At 40.4% G+C, this 19,294-nt stretch overlaps 1 protein-coding gene across 5 annotated transcripts in view; it reads left to right on the forward strand.

Moving 5' to 3' along the window:
- The window catches only part of SDK1 (sidekick cell adhesion molecule 1), a 394,723-nt gene that overhangs the window by 310,532 nt on the left and 64,897 nt on the right, over positions 1-19,294 (forward strand). For all 5 annotated transcript variants that reach the window (XM_040574955.1, XM_040574954.1, XM_040574956.1 and 2 more), the window contains 5 exons: positions 910-1,060; positions 2,959-3,196; positions 8,780-8,895; positions 9,161-9,350; positions 11,353-11,451. In XM_040574955.1, the coding sequence (XP_040430889.1) occupies positions 910-1,060; positions 2,959-3,196; positions 8,780-8,895; positions 9,161-9,350; positions 11,353-11,451 (794 nt within the window). The remainder of the gene's footprint in view (positions 1-909; positions 1,061-2,958; positions 3,197-8,779; positions 8,896-9,160; positions 9,351-11,352; positions 11,452-19,294) is intronic.

Consider the following 19,294-nt stretch of genomic DNA (forward strand, 5'->3'; position numbering starts at 1 on the left):
ATGAAAGCTAATTATCAGACCACATCTTTATCGGCCAGCTTCTTTTCTATATTTTGTGCCAACGTTTGACAGTAGAATCAAGGACAGTATTTGTTTAATGTGCTTCCTTTAATGTATTTTCCAAAGAGATCAGGGAAGATAAGTAAACACAGCTATGTTGACTAGCTCACCCTTTTCCCAAGCTCAGTCATTAGGTCCAAAATTGAATTGTTTAATATGAACAGGTCATGTATTTATGTGCAAGTGCTGGATGCCTCTAATTGCAGTACCTTCTTGTGTTTATGATGGGTGAGAGTATCTGAAATGTACAGCACGTCTTAATTATTTGGTGCTTCCTGAAAAAAAGATTTCTCTAAATCTCTTCTGACCCAGTAGGGATTTCTATTGTAGAAGAGATGGTTTCAAGCAGACAGGTTATTTTTTAAAGAACCATATCCATATTAAATAACTTAATCTTACTTGTGCAGGAAAGCTGAAAATGCAGCATGGGGATAAATCAGCTTCTTTCAACCAGTAATTGAGGGGAAATGTTATCACCAGAATATTTTTTATATTGACAGGGAATGAGAATATCTGAAGTTTGATATTTTAATACCTTTCTGGATGTATTGTGTAAGTGCTGCAAGAGAAAATCACTTACAGCTAGCATAAGCTCATCAGACTTAGCATAATTAATGTGAATTTCTCACACAAATACCTAAGTTTCTAATAGACCCTAAGCTAATCTCGTTTTCATTTTTTTAAATACCTGAGAGGATCAGAAAACGGTTACCATCAACCATTCAGTGGTGAATACAAAGGGGACCTACACGCGATGACCTTTGCAGAACATTTAGAGAGACCCCATTCGTGTTTTCCCACCCTTTGGGTGTTCGGTGCCTCTCGTTGAGCCTCATCCCTCTGCTGCAGGTTCCGGATGCGGCAGGTGAATGTGGTGGGCCCCAGCCCTCTGAGCCAGCCCTCGCGGGTTATCCAGACACTGCAGGCTCCTCCGGACGTCGCCCCTGGGAGCGTGACCGTGCGCACGGCGAGCGAGACCAGCCTGTGGATGCGCTGGGTGGTGAGCCATCGAGTGGTGATGGGGGGGGTGCCAGCGCCTGAGGCGCGGAGGCAGTCCCCAGCTCAGCAATGCTATTTTTTTCCTTGCGTTTGGCATAAGGAGTGACGGCAAAATGATTTCCTTTTTCAGAATACTCGGAAATCTGAGACTTACCTTAAGTGCCTTATTAATCACTTAAATTGCCTACTGCCACTGCCTCTGCCACTTCGTCAGGGGAATATATGCCTGTGTGTAAAGCCTCGGCTTTTGAGACTCTAGTTCCACAGTCTGGGTTAACATGTGGGACAGAAATATAATACTGGAGCCAATTTGCAGTTTCCTAGGGCTCAGTTGTTTGCTCTGTATAAAACAGCCACCAGAAGGTACACACAGGCCATTGACAGTCATCCTGCCTGTACTGAATAGCTGCAGTTCAAAGACAGCAAAGTTTGCATGTTACGCTCCTGTAGGAAGATACTTATGTGAAGGTTATGGAGTTATGTGATAAAGTGTAGACACAACAGATTAATTGCAAAGATGCAGTGATTGATGACACTGTTGTGCCACTTTGACTGTCTCACCTACCTGTAGGGTGGCCACACTGGGACTTGTTTGGCAATTAACCTGCTCCAGAATGTTTTTTCTTCTCGCCTGTTAGGTTGGATTTTCCGCTGGGGTTACTGTGGTGTGAAGCTGATGAAGTGCAGATTTCCTTTTGCCCAAACGTTAGCTTTCCCATGCATAAACTCATTACAGCTGGAAGTCAAAATCGGGCTACAGAAACAGGAGGGGATTTCTCCCATCAGCGAGGAATAATTCTAATTTGTCAATGGAAAAGGAGTTAGTTCTGAACCTTGAAAGCCCAAAACATCAAACGCGAAGGCATCACCTCAGGATGTGTAGAAAAGCCTTTGCAGTTCATTTGATAGGACCCACGTAACTCCTTCATGGCTTTACCGTGTGAATAACGTGCCCACATTGTTAAACCTTTGGTACTATAGCCAGACCTACACGTCTTACATCAAAATTAACTCAAAGTTGTTTTAGAGACTTTTGAAAACTTTTAAGATTGTGTTTTCTTGCTGTACTACCTGGGAGCCTGGTTTTCACGAGTCCAACTGTGCAAGGTTCAGAAGGAGCAACAGCCACAGCTAAAAATGCCCTGGCATACCTTTTTCATGCTTGATAACATCAGCATTTGAAAGTGTTTAATCTCTCTTTTTCAAGACCTACAGGTGAATCTGTGTCCCTCTGGGAGCTGGGAATTCCTTCCTTCCAACAGAATAAGGGTCACATTTTTAGCCCTGCTTGCCTGCGGGATATAGTCTTCTAAGCTGTGAAATGTTAATGTATATCAAACTTTGCCAGTGAATCAGAACTGAATCTCAGCCATCCGTGGCATCGTGTAGTTAGTTTTATGAGGAGAAACTTGAAACTTCATGAAGTAGGCTAATTATTTCATATTTTAATCTCCCAAATTGCTTGAGGAGTTAGAATACTGGAATAAATCTCTGCTGATAAATGAATAGGGAGAGAGTCAGTAAAAAAGTTTTTTAAAAAATACGATAAATGAATTTGTCACATGCTCCAGCAATTTATCATTCATTTCCATAATTAATCACAAAGCCCTGAATATATTCTATTGGTATCATCTCTGTTGATACACCCACAGCAAGTGACACAGTTCTGTCAGCATATCTATGTGGCACAAAATAAAGGTAAAAATTAAAAGAAAATTTCAAGCAACACAGAAATTAGAGAAATGAAAGATAAATAAACCAGGAAATCAATCCCCCTTTCTGTTTTGCCTTCCTGTGGCCTTATACGAGTTTAGACAGCCTTGGCATACACCGTGGAAAGCCCTGGCAATGTGTTCTGTGTAGTAATATTGTGATTTTCTTTGTCTGTTTCTGTGGCAGCCCCTCCCCGACACACAGTATAATGGCAATCCAGAATCGGTGGGGTACAGGATAAAGTTCTGGCGCGCGGATCTGCAGTCTCCCACCCTGATGAAGGTTATTAACAACCGACTGGAGAGAGAGTACACGATCGAAGATCTGGAGGAGTGGACAGAGTATGAACTGCAGATCCAGGCTTTCAATGCCATCGGGGCGGGACCATGGAGTGAAGTAGTGAGAGGTCGTACACGGGAGTCTGGTAAGTCAAAGCACAGTGTCTGCTGTGAAGGACATGCTGGAGAATTTTCAGCATTTTATGCCTTTTTGTTCAGCTTTTTTTTTTCTTTTTTGCTTGTTGATCCATTAAATCAAAAATGAAAGGAAAAAAAACAATCTCTAGACGCACTGGAGGCAAAAAGACATATAGACTTTTGAGGGAGTTTATTTATTTATTTGTTTTACTCCTACCATGTTTTCATGCATAAACCTGCAGGTTGTTTATTTAAAGCAAATAAAACAACCTCTCCCCACTCCTGCCCCAGTTTGGCAGCATAACAGGCAGCACAACGAGAAGCTTGTGTACAGCCTTCTCTTACTGAGCAGCCATCTCACGCTTCCTCTCCCTCACTAGTAGCTCCATTGCTCCTAATTCTCCCCCTTCCCCTATCTCCTTCTGGTCCGGGGCAGGTTTTCTGGCAGTTACGGTTATCTGGAATTTAATTTCAAACTCCAAGCATTTCTAAAAGGGCAGAAATTATTTCAGAGAGCTGATTAGCCACATAGAAATAAGATAATTATCTGAGCTTTTGATGACACATTTTCAAAACTACCTTCTAAAATTGTGTACACAAGGTTATATAGACATAACCCTCATGTAGACACAGAGCGTGGGTACTGTACTGTCTAGCTGATTCATCCATACTAGCATAGAGACTTCAAATATCATAAGCAAACTCACAATTTCAGGCAACAGTAAATTATTGTTAGCTCAGTAGCAACAGTAAAGCAGGTCTTGAAAAGCTGCTCTCTAGCTGTTAACTTCCACAAAACCTATTTCCAAACCTGCCCTACATGCACCTGATAAATTAAAATTTATATTGCAAGTGAATAATTAAAAAAAGGATGACACTTATGTTTTAAAAGTTATATAATAAAAGCTCCTTGCGACCTATGTTTATGCAAGGTCCAATGCTGATATTTTTTCTTAATATTTTTTCTTGTTTTTCTTAATAAAAATGTTTTTCAGTTTAATCTTATGCATACCCTACACTTACAGACACAGGGACATGCATGTTCCCTCTGTACCACACAGTGTTGGTTGGCGTGAAATGGGAGCACTGTGTGCAGTGCACGATTTGGTCTGCTGGTTCAGATAACTGTCCTTTGAACTAGCTGAAAAGAATGCCAGACAAAGTCATCCCCTTCCATTAAAGTGCTGTTTTTTGGGAAGTAGTAATTGGAAAGCTATTGCCAGAGGTATTTTAAACAGGGCATGTTTGTACTGGAGTTAGAGATAGCACGACCCAGACAAAATAGTTTTGAAGTGTTTTGTATCATAATAAAAAGATACCACATGCTGCATTTTCTCCTTTCCACTACTCTTCAAACACTTCTTTCGAAATGTAGTAAATACTAAGATTAAGTGATTTCATAAAACCTTAGGATTATAGCGCTCTTGCTCAGCATCTAAAGATCAGAGGTTACATGTGTGTATTTGGCATTTTCTCTTGTGGTATTAAAAGAAAGTTGACTTGAAATGATTATAGGAGGAACACTGAAACCAGGATCAAAATAATACAAAGCTGTGATCTACGCATAAGGACTCGTTTGTTTTTTTCATGTACTTTCTTTGATACTAACATCTGATTTCTTGAACAGAGCAAGTCAGGGCTCAGCCTTTTGGATGTATCTTTTTAGATTTGCAGTATACAAAAAGCACTGTACAGTGGCAATCTGCATGAGAGAGGGAATCTGCAGTTAACCTGTATGTACCACAAAATGGGGTTAAAATAGGAATAAAATTATCAAAAGCTGAAGAAAGAGGTCAAAACATTTTTTACGTCTGTCTTCTGAATTATGAGAAAAATTACATTTATCACTTAGGCTTTCAAAGTACTTCAAAAGCAGGTCTCCTAAATATTTCTTTTTCCATTTTATAGATACAGACTCCTAGGAAAGTGGGTTTTGACTGATGCTGCAGATTTTAAACATCCCTCACAGTGGGCCAGAGGTGACATTGTCCAAGATGGTTCGTTGGCAGAACTCACAGTTCTGGGTTTTACACCATCCAAGGAGCCTCAGAAGTTAGAGCCCAGGCACTAAATTAGCTCATGCTATCTAATGACCGTACAGTCACTGGAGTCCAAAATCTGTATTAAAAATAAAACTGTACTGTGATATGAGATCTTATCACTAATAGCTGAGTGAGCACACAGACTAACAATAAAGGAGCAGGCTGGTAAAGGTATTCTCCTGATTCTGGAGTACTTGAATTTGAAACATCTTAAAACAAAGAAAAAGAGAGAATAAATAATGCAGTGGGTTTGGGTGATCCAGACTTAAAAAACAGTTGGGAAACCCTAAAATGAAATTCTTGGTTACAAAAGCTGTAGATGGAGGGGGATGAGGTAGGATTTTTTTAAACAGGACAGGCTTTACCAATCTAAAATGTTTTTTAATGTTAGAAATTAAATAAATAACTCATTTGATTTTACATTGTAAAATAAGTGCAGAGTAACAAGCTGAATTTCCACTCTACAAACTGAAAACGGTAGTAGGTATGGTATAGAGAAAGCAAGAAAATGTGAAGACTTCTGATTTATTAGAGCAACCATGACAGGGCTGATGTGTTTTAAATACAAACCCTCTCATTTTCAAACAGTTCATCTCAGGTACACCTAGCCAGTTCCTTAATATTTTCTGGCATTCAGATGCATGAATGTGTATACCTGTCTTCAAAATCAGCTCCTACACAAGCACAGTCACAAGGATCAATCTCTGATGAAAGTCAGAGACAGACTTTCATGAAGCAGTTACCGTGGTGCATCAGTTGATAATTCAGATGTGGTCCAATGTCACTGCAAGATTTGTCAGTTGATACAAGCTGAGAATGTGGCCTGCAGTATCTAATTTTATAGGCAAAATGATTGTGTACTGCAGCTGTGGTACGTTTTTGCTATGGAGAGAACCACTGTATCATACTATCTAGCTTTCTTAGCCAAAATTCAGACTGTCTTATTGAAAGATGCTTTTGGCCCAGTTAGAGACATAAAACAGCATCATTTGCTGTATATTAAATATGGTTATATCAGCTGTAGAAAGAGGATGCACAATCTTGGATGCCAACACAGATAACCTTAAAAACTTGTTTTCCTATTGAAGTTCAAGTGGTTCATTTCCTTAAAGCTCTGGGATATTATGGACACTGTTGCTTGGCTTCTGCACTGTTCTTGCAGGTTGCTAATGAGAACTTTGCTTTGGAGCTTTTAACTAAGTCTTCAGTGCAATAGTTAAGGAAACAGCATTAGAGAATAGAGTTTGCAGAGGACAGAAGGATCTATATGCCTCACTCAAGTCACTAATCAGTCTTAGCAAACTATAATTACTTTGAAACAGGATATCCTAAGAGAGTAGGGAGGTCAAAGAAATGAAGGTTACATTTCAATTCATTTTTAAATGGCTGATCAAACTGCATTACCTGACAAAAGATAGGCAACAATAAGATCCATACTATCAGTTGGAGGCCTGGAATTCATACATCCATATTAAAATAAAATTCTCAACACCAATATGAGAATAGCAATGGAAAACTAACATGTAGCAAAATACTTGATCAACACAAGTATTTTTGCCATTTAGATGTTGGGTTTATATCCTCCCCAGCGAAAGGGGACATTCAGCTGCTCTGACTGTCACTGGGAATTAAGAGGAGTCTGAGCTAATAAATCTTCCAACAAACCATTCTCTCCTTTGTTAGCTTTAGAGTCCCCCTGCCAGCAGCGTGATTGTACACACACCTCAAAGAAAGCATGCACACAGGGCCAGCCCGGGCACAGCCTTGACCTTTTGTGAATTCGGGAAATCTCATGGCTGCTGATCAAAGAGAAAAAGAAATATTTGTAAAATAAAGGAACTTTCACTCTTGAAAGGATTCAAACCAGATAAAATAAAAATAAATGTGGCTGGAAAGGGCTTCTTTCCTCTATGCATTCTGGTTTCCTGCGACCCACCTCCACCCTTTCTCTCTCCAGAAGTGATTCATGTGGGAGTAGCTCTTTGTGAAGATCTACAGATAAAGTTATGGCAGCTATCCAAAGACATTCATGGCTCCTGGCAATCTATTTTCCTTTAACATAATTATATCCTTGTGGGGGATAAATCTAGGAGAAGATTAAAAAAAAAAAAGAAGAGCACTTCAGCGTTGGAGGGGGAAAAAAAATAGGATTTTAGTCTGCTGCAGTGTCATGTGATGGTGCTCTGTTCCTCATGTCCCAAATAATTGGTAACAGGGAAATTGTTTCAGAAATGACTATCTCTGTGGTTAACCTTGAGTGCACAAGGGTGGGGACTAGTGTCTTTTTTTTTTCCATTTATATTAATTCCGGTGTCATACTCATTATCTTGTTCATGTTGCTAGGAGCTTCAGAAGCTAGCCTTCAAAACAGCTGATCTGTTCTTTCATTTGGACAGCATTACTTTTGACAGAGATTTGTGCTCCTTTTTGTGATATATTCAGCACCTAATCAAGCCTTACTGTCCATAAGTACTTGTGTAACACAACTTGGTGAGTGTTCTCTTGAGGTCTGACAGGTGTATCACACTTTAGGAAAGATTGCACCCTTCAGATATTGGAAATGCCACAGGAAAAAAAATGTGAAAGGGCAGCATAAAATGTGAACTCTTAAAAATAGCCTCCAATTCTGCTTGCATAACACTGCGTGCTATTAAGCTTGCCCACAAAAGCTTGCAGTTGTGTGGTGGTTCTGCAGTGGTTTGAGTTTTAATGGCGTGAGAAAATGCAAGTTTGCTCCTCTCTCGAGTCAGAGAAAATTACAGTGTTCCCGTGCCATCAGTTCTAATAATGTTTCTAGTTTCATAAGAGCCAATTTTGCAACATAAATGAAATAGGCATATCTTTCATTTACACCATATCAGTCCCTGAAAATACACCTTGCGTTAATGTATCTGTCTATAATTGATGTATTGCAAATGTTAAGCACCATCACATAATCAAAAGGCTTAGAGGTTAAAGCACTTCTTACTGAACTGGGAGGTCTGGGTGCAGTCCAGTGGTTGGCATTATTGCTAACTCTAGACAAGATGCTATAATTTCCTTTTGGATAATATAGGAAGCCAGGGTGGCTTAAAACTTCATGGTAGAGCAGATCATACTGTAAGATAAACTCCCATTCATAAAGATTTCTAGCTTTTGGCATAGGGAAATAAAGCGTAAGGAAAAGAAATACTAGGAGATAGACGTTTGTAGAAGTCCAGCAATTTAAACTTGATTCTAATTACTGCAAATATATAGAACCTCAAGTTTATTCATGTCTGTCTATATTTACTATTCTTCTGTAGACTGTGATTAGCGTTGAGTGTTTAGCTCTTTACATTGTGATTTCTGAGACAAACTGGTAAGAAAGTGTTAAGTAGGCTGAAATGTAAAGGTAATGTATAATGAATACTAGAAAAGAAGAGATTGTCCAGAACGTATTCAAGTCCTTTGGGATTAGAGTAGTATTCTAAGGGATCCCAAAACAATCCCAAGCAGACAGGGAGATGGAGCAAAATGATCTGGAGTGTCTTACCTATTTCTGCTGTTGGTAATGCTGTCCGATTCTAGTTCCCTCTGCTCCTCCTGAGAACGTGTCTGCTGAAGCTGTGAGTTCAACCCAGATCCTTCTGACATGGAGCGCAGTCCCTGAGTCAGAGCAGAATGGTCTCGTCCTGGGTTACAAGGTATGCAAGTGGAGTTTCATGTTTTCTACATTTTTAAAGCACTACCTGGATACGTTTTTGCATTTATAATTTATTGTTCACTTGGGGGATGTTAATATTATCCATAACTCAACCAGATAAGATATCAGAAGCGTGCTGTTTTTGAAAGGGGTGATTGGTGTATTTAATCTCATTTTATATCTTGTGAAAAGGAAGGATCTAAAATGCATACCCTTCCTTCAGTAATATCTTTTTCTTTCCGTATTCGTATGCATTTATTCTACAGATACTTTTCAAAGCAAAAGATTTAGACTCTGAACCAAAGAGCCAAATAGTGAGAGGTAACCACACTCAGTCTTGCCTGCTGTCTGGCTTGCGGAAATATGTGCTCTATGAGATCCAGGTCTTGGCATTCACTCGCATTGGAGATGGAGTCCCCAGCTCTCCTGCAGTTATAGAAAGAACCAAGGATGATGGTAAGTGTACAGGTTGCCAAAATAAGGGTCTGTCGTGATCCAAATTTTAACTCTATTTTCTTTTAGTGATGTAGGTGTAGAAGACAGCCCACACTAAGACTTTTTGGATTTTTTTTTCAACTTTGAACTAAAAGGACTTGATCGTTACCTAATATAACTGTTCCATCAATCATGGGATGAGAATTGGCAAAAACATCGAAAACCAAAGTCGCCCATTTCCTCTTTCCCCACAGCTGATGAAGAGGAAAAATTCTTCTAAAATTATTTGTACTCTGAAGCTTGAGGTAGACAGTTTCTATTGAAAACAATTTATAGAGCCCAATTATAAATGTCTATTGAAGTTCAATCATGCTCTAAAGAAAAAGTAGAATGCTACAATTGGAAGCAATAAACAAATCTGGATCTGATTGGACTGAAGGAGAGATGTGGAATTTGCTGCTTAAGTAATCCATTCTCATTTTTTTTTCCAAAAGAATAAGGCATTGACCGTGGAAGGTATCATACCAGCTTCCTTTTGTAATTCCCTCTAGTGCCTCCCATGAGCTCAGGGACTCTGGAGTGCAGTTTGATGTGCTGAAAGACCCTGGGCAACCCTCCTCACCCCGGTTCTGTTTGAACACACCTGCAGGGTGAGAGCATTTCTGCTGGTGGTGTTGTACAGAAATTTAATTCAACTTTTAAAACATTTTTTGCTTTGCAGATGCTGTAGTTGCTTTTAGTTTCATTACCTTTTTGCTATTAAATGAAGGGTAGTATCTGTGCAAGAGGCTTCTTTTTATTACTCCCAATGAAGAAAAACAAACAAACAAATCTCTTTCTTTGTCAAAATGTTCCCAGTAGAAGTGGAATAAACATTGGTATCTACAAGCAAATTCATTAAGGCTATTTGGTTGGGCTGAAGTACATTCAGACTCCTGGCTTAACCAGACATTTTCTGCAGAGTGCAGGGAAGGTGCAAGAGCATGCAGGGACAGGAATGGGACAGAACAGGGACAGCAGCTCCCAGGCATTTCTTTTAGCCGTTTTCTCAGCATTCAGCCTCTGTAGTGACATAGCTTTTCTTTGAAAGGAAACAAAGAGAAATTGCTGTTAGCAGAACTCTGCAGGGAGTAAAAGAGCACTCATGGAATTGTATGTATCAGACTTTAATGAGAAATATTTAAAACTGTTTGTTTAAGATAACCCCATTATAGCAGTTCCCTCCTTAAGTGCATGTTGGCAAATGATACAAATTGTTCTTCCATCTCCGTACTCCTGACATAAATATGTTGTGTCTCCTCTGGGCTCAGCTTAATTAAAAGTATCATCAGGGGTAACACGCAGGTGGAATCTGTGCTGAAGGGGAAATTTTGTGGATGCAAATGTGTGAATTAACATCTCCTCACCTTGCAAACCTGGAATGGTCAATGCAGCCACCAGCTGTCCGTATTAACGTGCACCTCACCTGCCTCGGGTTCTCCTGCTCAGACCTATGTGTTTAAAATGCATGTGTAAAATCAGAAGGCAGTTCAAAGCTAGCACTGATGACACAGAGAGGAGATATTATTCAGCTCCAGCAGGTGTGAAGTAGATTAAGCTGACACAACTCCTGTCCATAAAGGCAGCTCGGTGACTTGCTTCGTGGGATGTGCTCGGTTATCTGGTGACAAGGCGGCGATGCGGCTGGCTCGCAGGGGCTCCCCGCTACACCACCAGGAGATAACTTGCAGAGGTCAAGCTCATTTGTCAGAGCATCCTGGTAAACTCATTTCACATGTGCAGTAAAACACAGTAGGGTGTACTAGTTCTGTATTGTGCTTGGAGTTCGTGGGTGCTGGAGGCATTCGGCTGTGGACAGGATCCCTCAGAGTAAATGTGTTATGCATGTACGTGGGCGCTCCTAACCATCTATTTATTATTGGCAAGCTACACCTTGGGCTGCCTTCCGTGTAAAATAAGCAGAAAACTTGTAATTCCTCTGACACACAGTGCCTGCTAGCGTGATCTCTGTTTCTCTTTCCAGCCCCCGGGCCGCCCGTGAGGCTGGTGTTCCCCGAGGTGAGGCTGACGTCGGTGCGAATTGTTTGGCAGCCACCAGAGGAGCCCAATGGAGTTATCCTGGGTAAGAGGGAGCAGCAAGCCCAGGGCTGGCAGGAGGGGGCTGGAGACCAGAGCGTGCTCTGTGGATGTTGGGTTTTCCTTGCACATCGGATTAGAAACCACACATAAGCAGATCCATGGCTAAAGAAAAGAAAATAGGCTGGTATATCAGCTGAGAGACGTGGTACCCTGTGGTGAGGAGGAAAATTCTGCCAGGCTCTGTGGCGCGTGTTTTCCTGAGTCAGAATTGCATTTCATTCATGGCACTGTGTTTGAGTTGTCATCTCTCTTTCTATCTGCATTTGGATTTGTAACCTGCTTGGCTGGGCTGTTTGGCAAGCTGCCTGTTGAGCGACAGCAGGACAGAGTTGGTTTTTCCCTTCCTTCCTCCAACTTGCCTTTGCCAGGCATCCCTAACTTGTCATTTTCACGTGTGCTTCTGTTTTACTGCTTCCGTCAGGTTGCAAGGAGTTAACTCACACTTGGCTTTTTATTGAGGTAAACCGGGGCAGCAAGGAATGACAGGAATTCATGAAAAACCTTCTTACCTTCCTGCTATTGTAAATCCTGGGTTGCCTTTGCACCAGGAGTATACCAGCAGCTACTTGTACTTTAAAAACATTGAAGGCTTTTACAATGCAATAATCTATTCTTGCCTCTTAAATTAACGTAGCTAATATTTACATGATAATTTTGTCTGTGCTCTGTGCTATGTTCAACACATTTTATGATAGTCTTAGCAGGTGAGTAAGGATTATCCCTCTAAATATCCCTTTAAGTAAAGGACTAGTCTGTCTTTCTGTTTAGATCCTGAGTCAAGAAGTCAGAGTCTTTGCTTAGGTGTGTAGTTTCTCACAGGGGGTGCTCAGGAGGTAATCCTGACACCTGAAGTTGCAAGGAAATCATCAAATGGGGTCCAAAGGCAGCCACTGCAGGGATCTTCTTAGCACAAGAAAGAAAGTTTGTGTGAAACTTGGCACCACTTAGTTGTCAGAGACAGATCAACGCAGGGTTTCACTGCAGCTCAAGGAAGCTTGGCTTTCAGGTTGTCTTCTGGGTTTGATTTGTTGCCTTTCTGTTAAGGAACTGTGTGTCATCTAAGTTTGCTCTTCGTAGAGACTGGGATTTGAATCACAGGATGTGGTTAAGGAGAAAAAAAATTCATTTGTTACAAATGATGAGAAAGTACAAAAGATATTTTGCTCCCTGGACTGTTGCAATGTCTCCCGTTTCTGCACTTGGTCAGCCTTATTTTCTGGAGTTGCAAGCTCAGTGGAGTAAGAACTCTCTTTTATTTTGTCTTTGCACAGTGCCCTGTGCAATTCATCCACTCGTTCAATTCTTAGTCGAGTGCCACAACATTGATGACAAAATCATACAAGTATGGGGCTGGAAGGGAAGGTGAAAGGTGTCCCTTAGCATGCTTGTCATGTTTAGCATGTAGACTGTTGTCTTCTATGTCTTGCACAGTCTGTACCCAGTAACACATCGCAGGGTACCTGGTCCTGTCTTGTCTTTTTTGCAGCACTGGTGTTGTAATGAAGTAAGTTATGGCCCGCTATTAATTTCTTCCCCTTTTCTGCAGTACATCTCAAGGTCAGTCCCTCTTTTAGGTGTACATTAAGCTTTTTCTTTGTGAGCGTGATACTTTGCATGTATTTTTATTGAATTTCATCTTACTGATTCCAGACCATCTCTTCTCATTAACAGGATCACTTCAAATTACAGTCTTGTCCTCTAAAGGGTTCGCAACTGCTCACAATTTGGTTTTATTTTTGAAGTTTGCAAGTAGACTGGCAATTCCATCAGCCAGGTCACTAATGGAAATACTGAACAGAAACAGACTCAGGACTTGTTCTCATTACACATTACTTAATATGTCTTACCAATGTGTTAGCAAACTGTTGCTAACAACATTTTGACTTTTTTTTTTTTTTTAAGTGATCAAGGCAAAATGTGCAGTATTTTTCTTAAATTCTGTTTCTCTAGTTTGCTTTTGACAGGGCCATGTGGAACCATATTAAAGCCTTACCTGAAGTCAATGTGGATCATATCTACTCTTCCCACCTGGCCAAATTACACCATCAAAATAGAAAACAAATTATTTGATATTTATTATTTGTTCCAGGCAAATACATATTAACTGTTCCCTGGCACTTAATTATCTCATGGATGTTTATATCTTTCCTCATATTTTTTTCTAGGATCTTTCTAGGTATTAAACTTTAGCTTAATTTGTTCATAACTCCTTTGTTTTTTCTTCCTCCATTTTATAAGATAAGGTACTCTGCTTGCCCTTCGGTAATATTCTGGCATGTCACCTGCCCTCCACAAGTTCTTGAAGATAATCACTAATTATTCAGAGATGGCTCCAGCTAGTTATATAAGCACTGCAGGGCAAATTTCATCAGGCCTTTCTGACTTGATTACATCTAGCTTAGCTAAATATTCGTTAACCTATTCTCTATTCTAGCCTACATCCATACTTCTATTGTTGTCAGTTTTAATTTGTGTTAAGTATCTAGTCAATATCAATGGGTTTTGTGTGAAAGTGAAGCAGCAGAGGTATCAGCCTTCTGCTCTTTTGTGTCACCTGTCTTGTGTTCATCTTTTATTCCCAGTAGTTGACCTCTCTTTCTGTCTCTTGTATTTCTAAAGTATTTCTAAAATCTTTCTCACTGCCTTTGCCCTTTAAGTTATAACTCACTGTGCACTTTTAGCTGTTCTGATTTTGTCCCTACATGCTAGTGCTGTCTATTTATACACTCCCTTAGTAATCTGTCCTGTTTCAACTTTTAGTACAATTCAGATCTGATTTTCAGGTCATTAGTGAGGTCTGAATGCAAACATACTGGGCTCTTAACATCATCTGTCTGCATTGGGATAGTTGTACCTTTATTTTTGTTTCTTTTAAAACTGTCAGCTAACCTGAATTCCTTTTTCCCTTAGAATTCCTTCCCAGGGGGCTTTACCAATTCCCCCAGTCCACCTCTTTGAAATCCATTGTCTTCATTCAACAGTTTTCACTCCTCTATTTTTTTGATAGTAGAAAAACTGAGGTTCCTGGAGGAAGTAGTTAGCTGCCAATGTCAGAGAGAAAAAGTAAAAATTACATTGGGTACTTACTTCTGTGATCTTTTCTAAGAAGCGAGGAATGCTTCAAAAATAGCTTAAAAAAAAAAAATAACATTCTAAAGGTTGCAAGTTTATTTTCTTTCTTGTGCACTTTTTAAATCTTATTATTGCAATGAACTTTTGAAAGAGCATTGTAACCACCACCCTCTTGCACATTGAAGTAGAATTACTGGAAAATAATAAGTTAATATCGCTTTGCAAGGTGCCCTGTTATACGCTAGTGGGGTTGCAAAGAAAAAAATACTTTTTTCTTTTGCAAGAGCAACTTATATTCACAGCCTTTGAACTAATGTTCCTGCTCTGCTAGCTTTGTCCTCTGAGTATACAAGCACCTTTGCAGCTAACATTTTTGTAATCTATATCAAAACATGTTCTAGCATTTCAGAGAGAGATTAGCAGGATGAAATACTGGCAGGCACCAAGAGGGAAAACTACTTGTTTGTTTGTTTAAATATTTTACTGTAGAGAACTGCTAGATATTTCCACTTCTCCTTTCGGGAATGTTACAGTAACCATCCGAGACTTAACTCTGTCTTCTTTTCTGCACTCCATTCAGCTAGCACCCAGCATAGCTCCTTCAAACACTGTTAAAGGAAAATGATGCATTAATGTGCATATATGCAAGTCTATCCATGAGCTTCCCCTAAAAACAAGAGCTCAGCCAGCATCCTTCCTGGTTAGTATTCCTCATGGTATGCTTGTATTTAGCGTTCACCTGAAGCTTATTGCAAAAGAGTGTAAGAACTCCACTGAGAATTAGAAACAAAATTGGATGTAATCCATGTTTGCAAATGTGTATTTTGATCCTAGGCTGCATTTGCACACCCGCTGGCCCTTAAACAGATAAGCAGCAAAATCAACAAACTGGATTGCTGCTCCACCAGGCAGACCGTAACCTCCCAGTATCGTTTGGCTTTCCCTAAGTTCTGTGACAAATTAATAAGTGTTTGTATCTCTGCTGCACCATGGCCTGCATGAGCGGGTGCTGTCAGTTCTGAAGGGCTTTGTATGGTGATGAGCTTGAAAGCTTTTTTATATTCATGGTGTGTTGTCATCTTCCTGCCTGTTTGCTTTGGGGAATCTGCTGGCTGTGTTAGTGACCTAACATTTAACAGGCAGTTCAGACTGTTGCCATTTATTGAGTTCAGAAAGCATAGCTCATGAAACTGCTTGCAGTTGTGCAAAAAATACTTAAGAAGATGCTAATGCAAAAATAAGCCTTGTTTCAATGAATAAATAAACTCCTGAGGAGCTGATCTTTCAGGTTTTTTGTTATGCTAGTTTGGCCTGGTGAACAGCAGAACTCCCAATAACAGAAAAGATTTGGGATCTAATGCTATGTAGGGAAAAAAAAAAAAATGGAAAGAAAAATGAAGAAAACAGTACATATTCCTCTGACTGACCATCCAGACGATTAACATTCTGTAAGATGCTCCTTTCCTGGAAAAGTTTGCTGTGATCACCTTTTAAAGATTTCACTTTCATTCATAACCTTTGATTTTACTTTTTTTTTTTTTTTTTTTATCTAATGTATCTGTAACATCTTATTGTCATAATCTAGTAAGGGAATGTAGCTTCCTTATTCATCCACTGCAGTAATCACAGGTATTGCCTCTTACATATTGCCTCAAGCATACATTAATTTCTCTTTGAACACTTTCCATTTACCTCTATTGATTTGCCTCGTTTAATTTCACCCAACATTTCCTGTCTTCTCCCCTCCCTTGTTGCTGAAATTCATCAACTTAATAATTTTATCTTTTTGATCTTGTGTTAGCCCTAATTATTATCTGAGCTGTGGTTTATTATTACATCTTCCGTGTCACTCAGAGCAGTGATTTTTATGACAGAACGTATCTTGGCTGCCCAAATTGTCTAATAGTGGAAGGTGATGTAGGGGATCAAAATTAAGATACTGAGTGTGTCTCAGGAGGTTTGTAGGCAGCAACAAGAGTGAGCCGAGTTCAGATGCAGAGGCTGGATATGTACCTTTGCATCACGCTGAGGGAAGTGTTGAGTTTCTGAGGAAATATGTAAAGGTGTAGGCTATGGTTGTGTAAAGTCTTCCTGAGATACCCAGGAAAATAGATATTTGCCCCAGCTGCCAGCCAGCATGGCACGTGTAGGGGAGGGGACAGCAGTGGCTGGTGCTATTTTTCAAAGAGAGGGACTGAAAGGGAGTTTGCAGAACTTGTCTGAGACAGGGTGTGACAAGAGATTTTTTTTCTCATGGCTAAACTAGGTTTTACATTAGCCAAGGATCCACTCCTGTGTAAGTTGTTATGATGGCCTAGATAAGTGTGTGTTCCTTTGCCTAATCTGTGCACATTTGTAATTGGCTTTCTAGCATGAGTACCACCATTTAGCAGTAAATAGTTGTCTTTCTATTTCCTCCTCACGTTTTAACTACACTTCATATTTTAGAATGATTTAGAAAAGAGAGAAAATTGCTTGACAATGATATTTCACAGATATCTTATAATAACTAGATAAATCAGGTTTTCTATTCTTTTAATACTGTCTGTTTCCCTCCAGGTCTTATTCTTTACAACTTAAGTCGCTTTATCAAACTTCTTTAGCCATCTTAGTTGCTTCTTCCTTCATCTTCTCTGCTGCTGTAAAAATTGCCCCAGTGCTTTTCTCTTTCTATTTTCCACTTTATTGAGATCTTACACCAGGGTTCTCACTCCTGTGTTCTGCACATCTGTATAAACAAGAAAGATCCTAATGTATCCATTTCTTCCCTCCACTGCTTTCCATGTTCCTGTGGACCTTTGCAAAAGATCAAAATGCCGTAGTATTAAAGATACAGAAATATTGTGATGAAACACATGGGACCAGCAATGGGAGAGCTGGTGGGTGAAAGAAGATAGTTTGCAGGAGAGGAAATGAGATATTCAAAGTGTAAGACCCTAAGACTTTGCTGGCATGTAAGCATGCTCAGGAGTTCTCAGAATCAGGCCACGTTTTATGTATTAATCCAGCATTATCCACCCAGCTGTGGACAAGTTAGTGTACGAATGTACCCAGCACATAGACTGCGGCACTGCACGGGGATACCCATGGCAGCATGAAATGAGCCAGCTCAGGTGCTGGAAGCTTTCTGTTCCTGGGGCATGTTTTCAGGTGTGGGTGGCTGCCACAGGTGCTCTGAAGGCCGGGTTACTCTTAGAGGTGGCTGTGCAGCTAGGTTTGTTCTATGTAAGGCAGCTATGGCTGTTGCCCTCCATCTCCTAACAGCTGCGGAAGGAAAAAAAGGGCAAGGGAATGCTGGGGCTTCATCAACAGCACTGTGAGAATCAGCACACCAAAATTATTACCATTTGTATCCCAATTAAATTTCACTGTTCATGAAAGCATGTACCACACACAAGTACGGCGTTTACTCAAGAGAGTGCACAAACTCTGTTTGTGTCTTTCCCCATGAATGGGCGTGTGGCAATCGTTGGATATTCACAGTGAAAAATAAATGCCTTTGATTTTGTCTAATAGCTACAGGTAAGATACAATGTGCAGTTTTCATGCACTGACCTTCAAGAATGGAGCACACCAAGTTTGGCTCATGTTCTTGTTACAGCCAAAATTTGGTGGGAGTTCAAACTCTAGCTGGGATATTAATTCCAAGAGAAAAAGATGGTCTCAGGTGTCTGCAGACCCCTTTGTCTTTCGGAAGATGAGCAGGCGGTTGGCAGAATCATGTCATGACAATTTTGTTTTCAGCTGCTCTGATTTGGATTTGCTGGCTGCCCTCCGCCCTGCGTAACTTCATGAAGCATTTAATCATACAACTGTATTCAGCTTGAGTAATAAAGCCCCACACCAGTTCTGGTATTAATTGATTTTGGAAGTTAGCAGCTGGACTGAAAGTTACCATCAAGCTCCAGAAGTGAGAGCCTGATTCAATTGCTGGATGTACAGAATGGGTTTGAACATTTGGCAGGCCCTTTATGGGGGCCAGTTGTTTCTAGTGGTGCGTGAGAACTCTGGACGCCCTCCTTTGCACAGTTGTATCATTAATAATACACACTAAACTGTGAGCTCGTAATCGTCAGGCAGGCAGGTTGTAGTGAGGGCTACCATTTGCAGGCATCCACAAAATTGATTATTAAGCGCAGCATGATTTAAGCGGGACCTCACAGCTTGCAGGCTTCTTCCTTGGGGTGTGGACAGGGACAGCAATGTTTAAAGACAGAAGGAAAATGCTTTTATTGCCAGTCCCAGCCTTCACTGTACAGTTACAGGGGAGTGAAAGAGCTAAGATAAAGGCAAATGCAAAAAGCAGGGGCAAGCATTTACTTGGGTGTTATGAAGGCTGCACAGTTCGGGAATCCAACAGCCGAAGAACTTTTAGTTTCAACAAGTGCTATTGTGGTGTGTGTAAGAGGGAAGAGCAGTGTGTGCACGTTTGGGTGGAAAGCTGAAAGAGAGAGTGTTGTCTTGAACTCGCTGAGCCAGGTGAGATGAATTGCATAAACTATTTGTTCCATTGCCTTCCCAAAAAGGTACAAGTATGCTCAGGAAAGATTATACGTTTTTGTGTCTTGTTGGGATGAAGGATGGAAAGCTAAATCAGTTCCAGGGCAGATAATATTGAATGGACCCTTGTGTGCGCTGCAGTGTGTAATTTCCCCATAAGGTATTGCACCTGACTGTGGACGGCTGGCATATAGCAGAGTTTCAAAGCCCTAAAGGAAGCAAATTACTTAGTTCTGGTCCAGTTAAACAAGTAA

Source organism: Cygnus olor, chromosome 15 (assembly GCF_009769625.2).
Source record: "Cygnus olor isolate bCygOlo1 chromosome 15, bCygOlo1.pri.v2, whole genome shotgun sequence".
Classification (NCBI taxonomy): Eukaryota; Metazoa; Chordata; class Aves; order Anseriformes; family Anatidae; genus Cygnus; species Cygnus olor.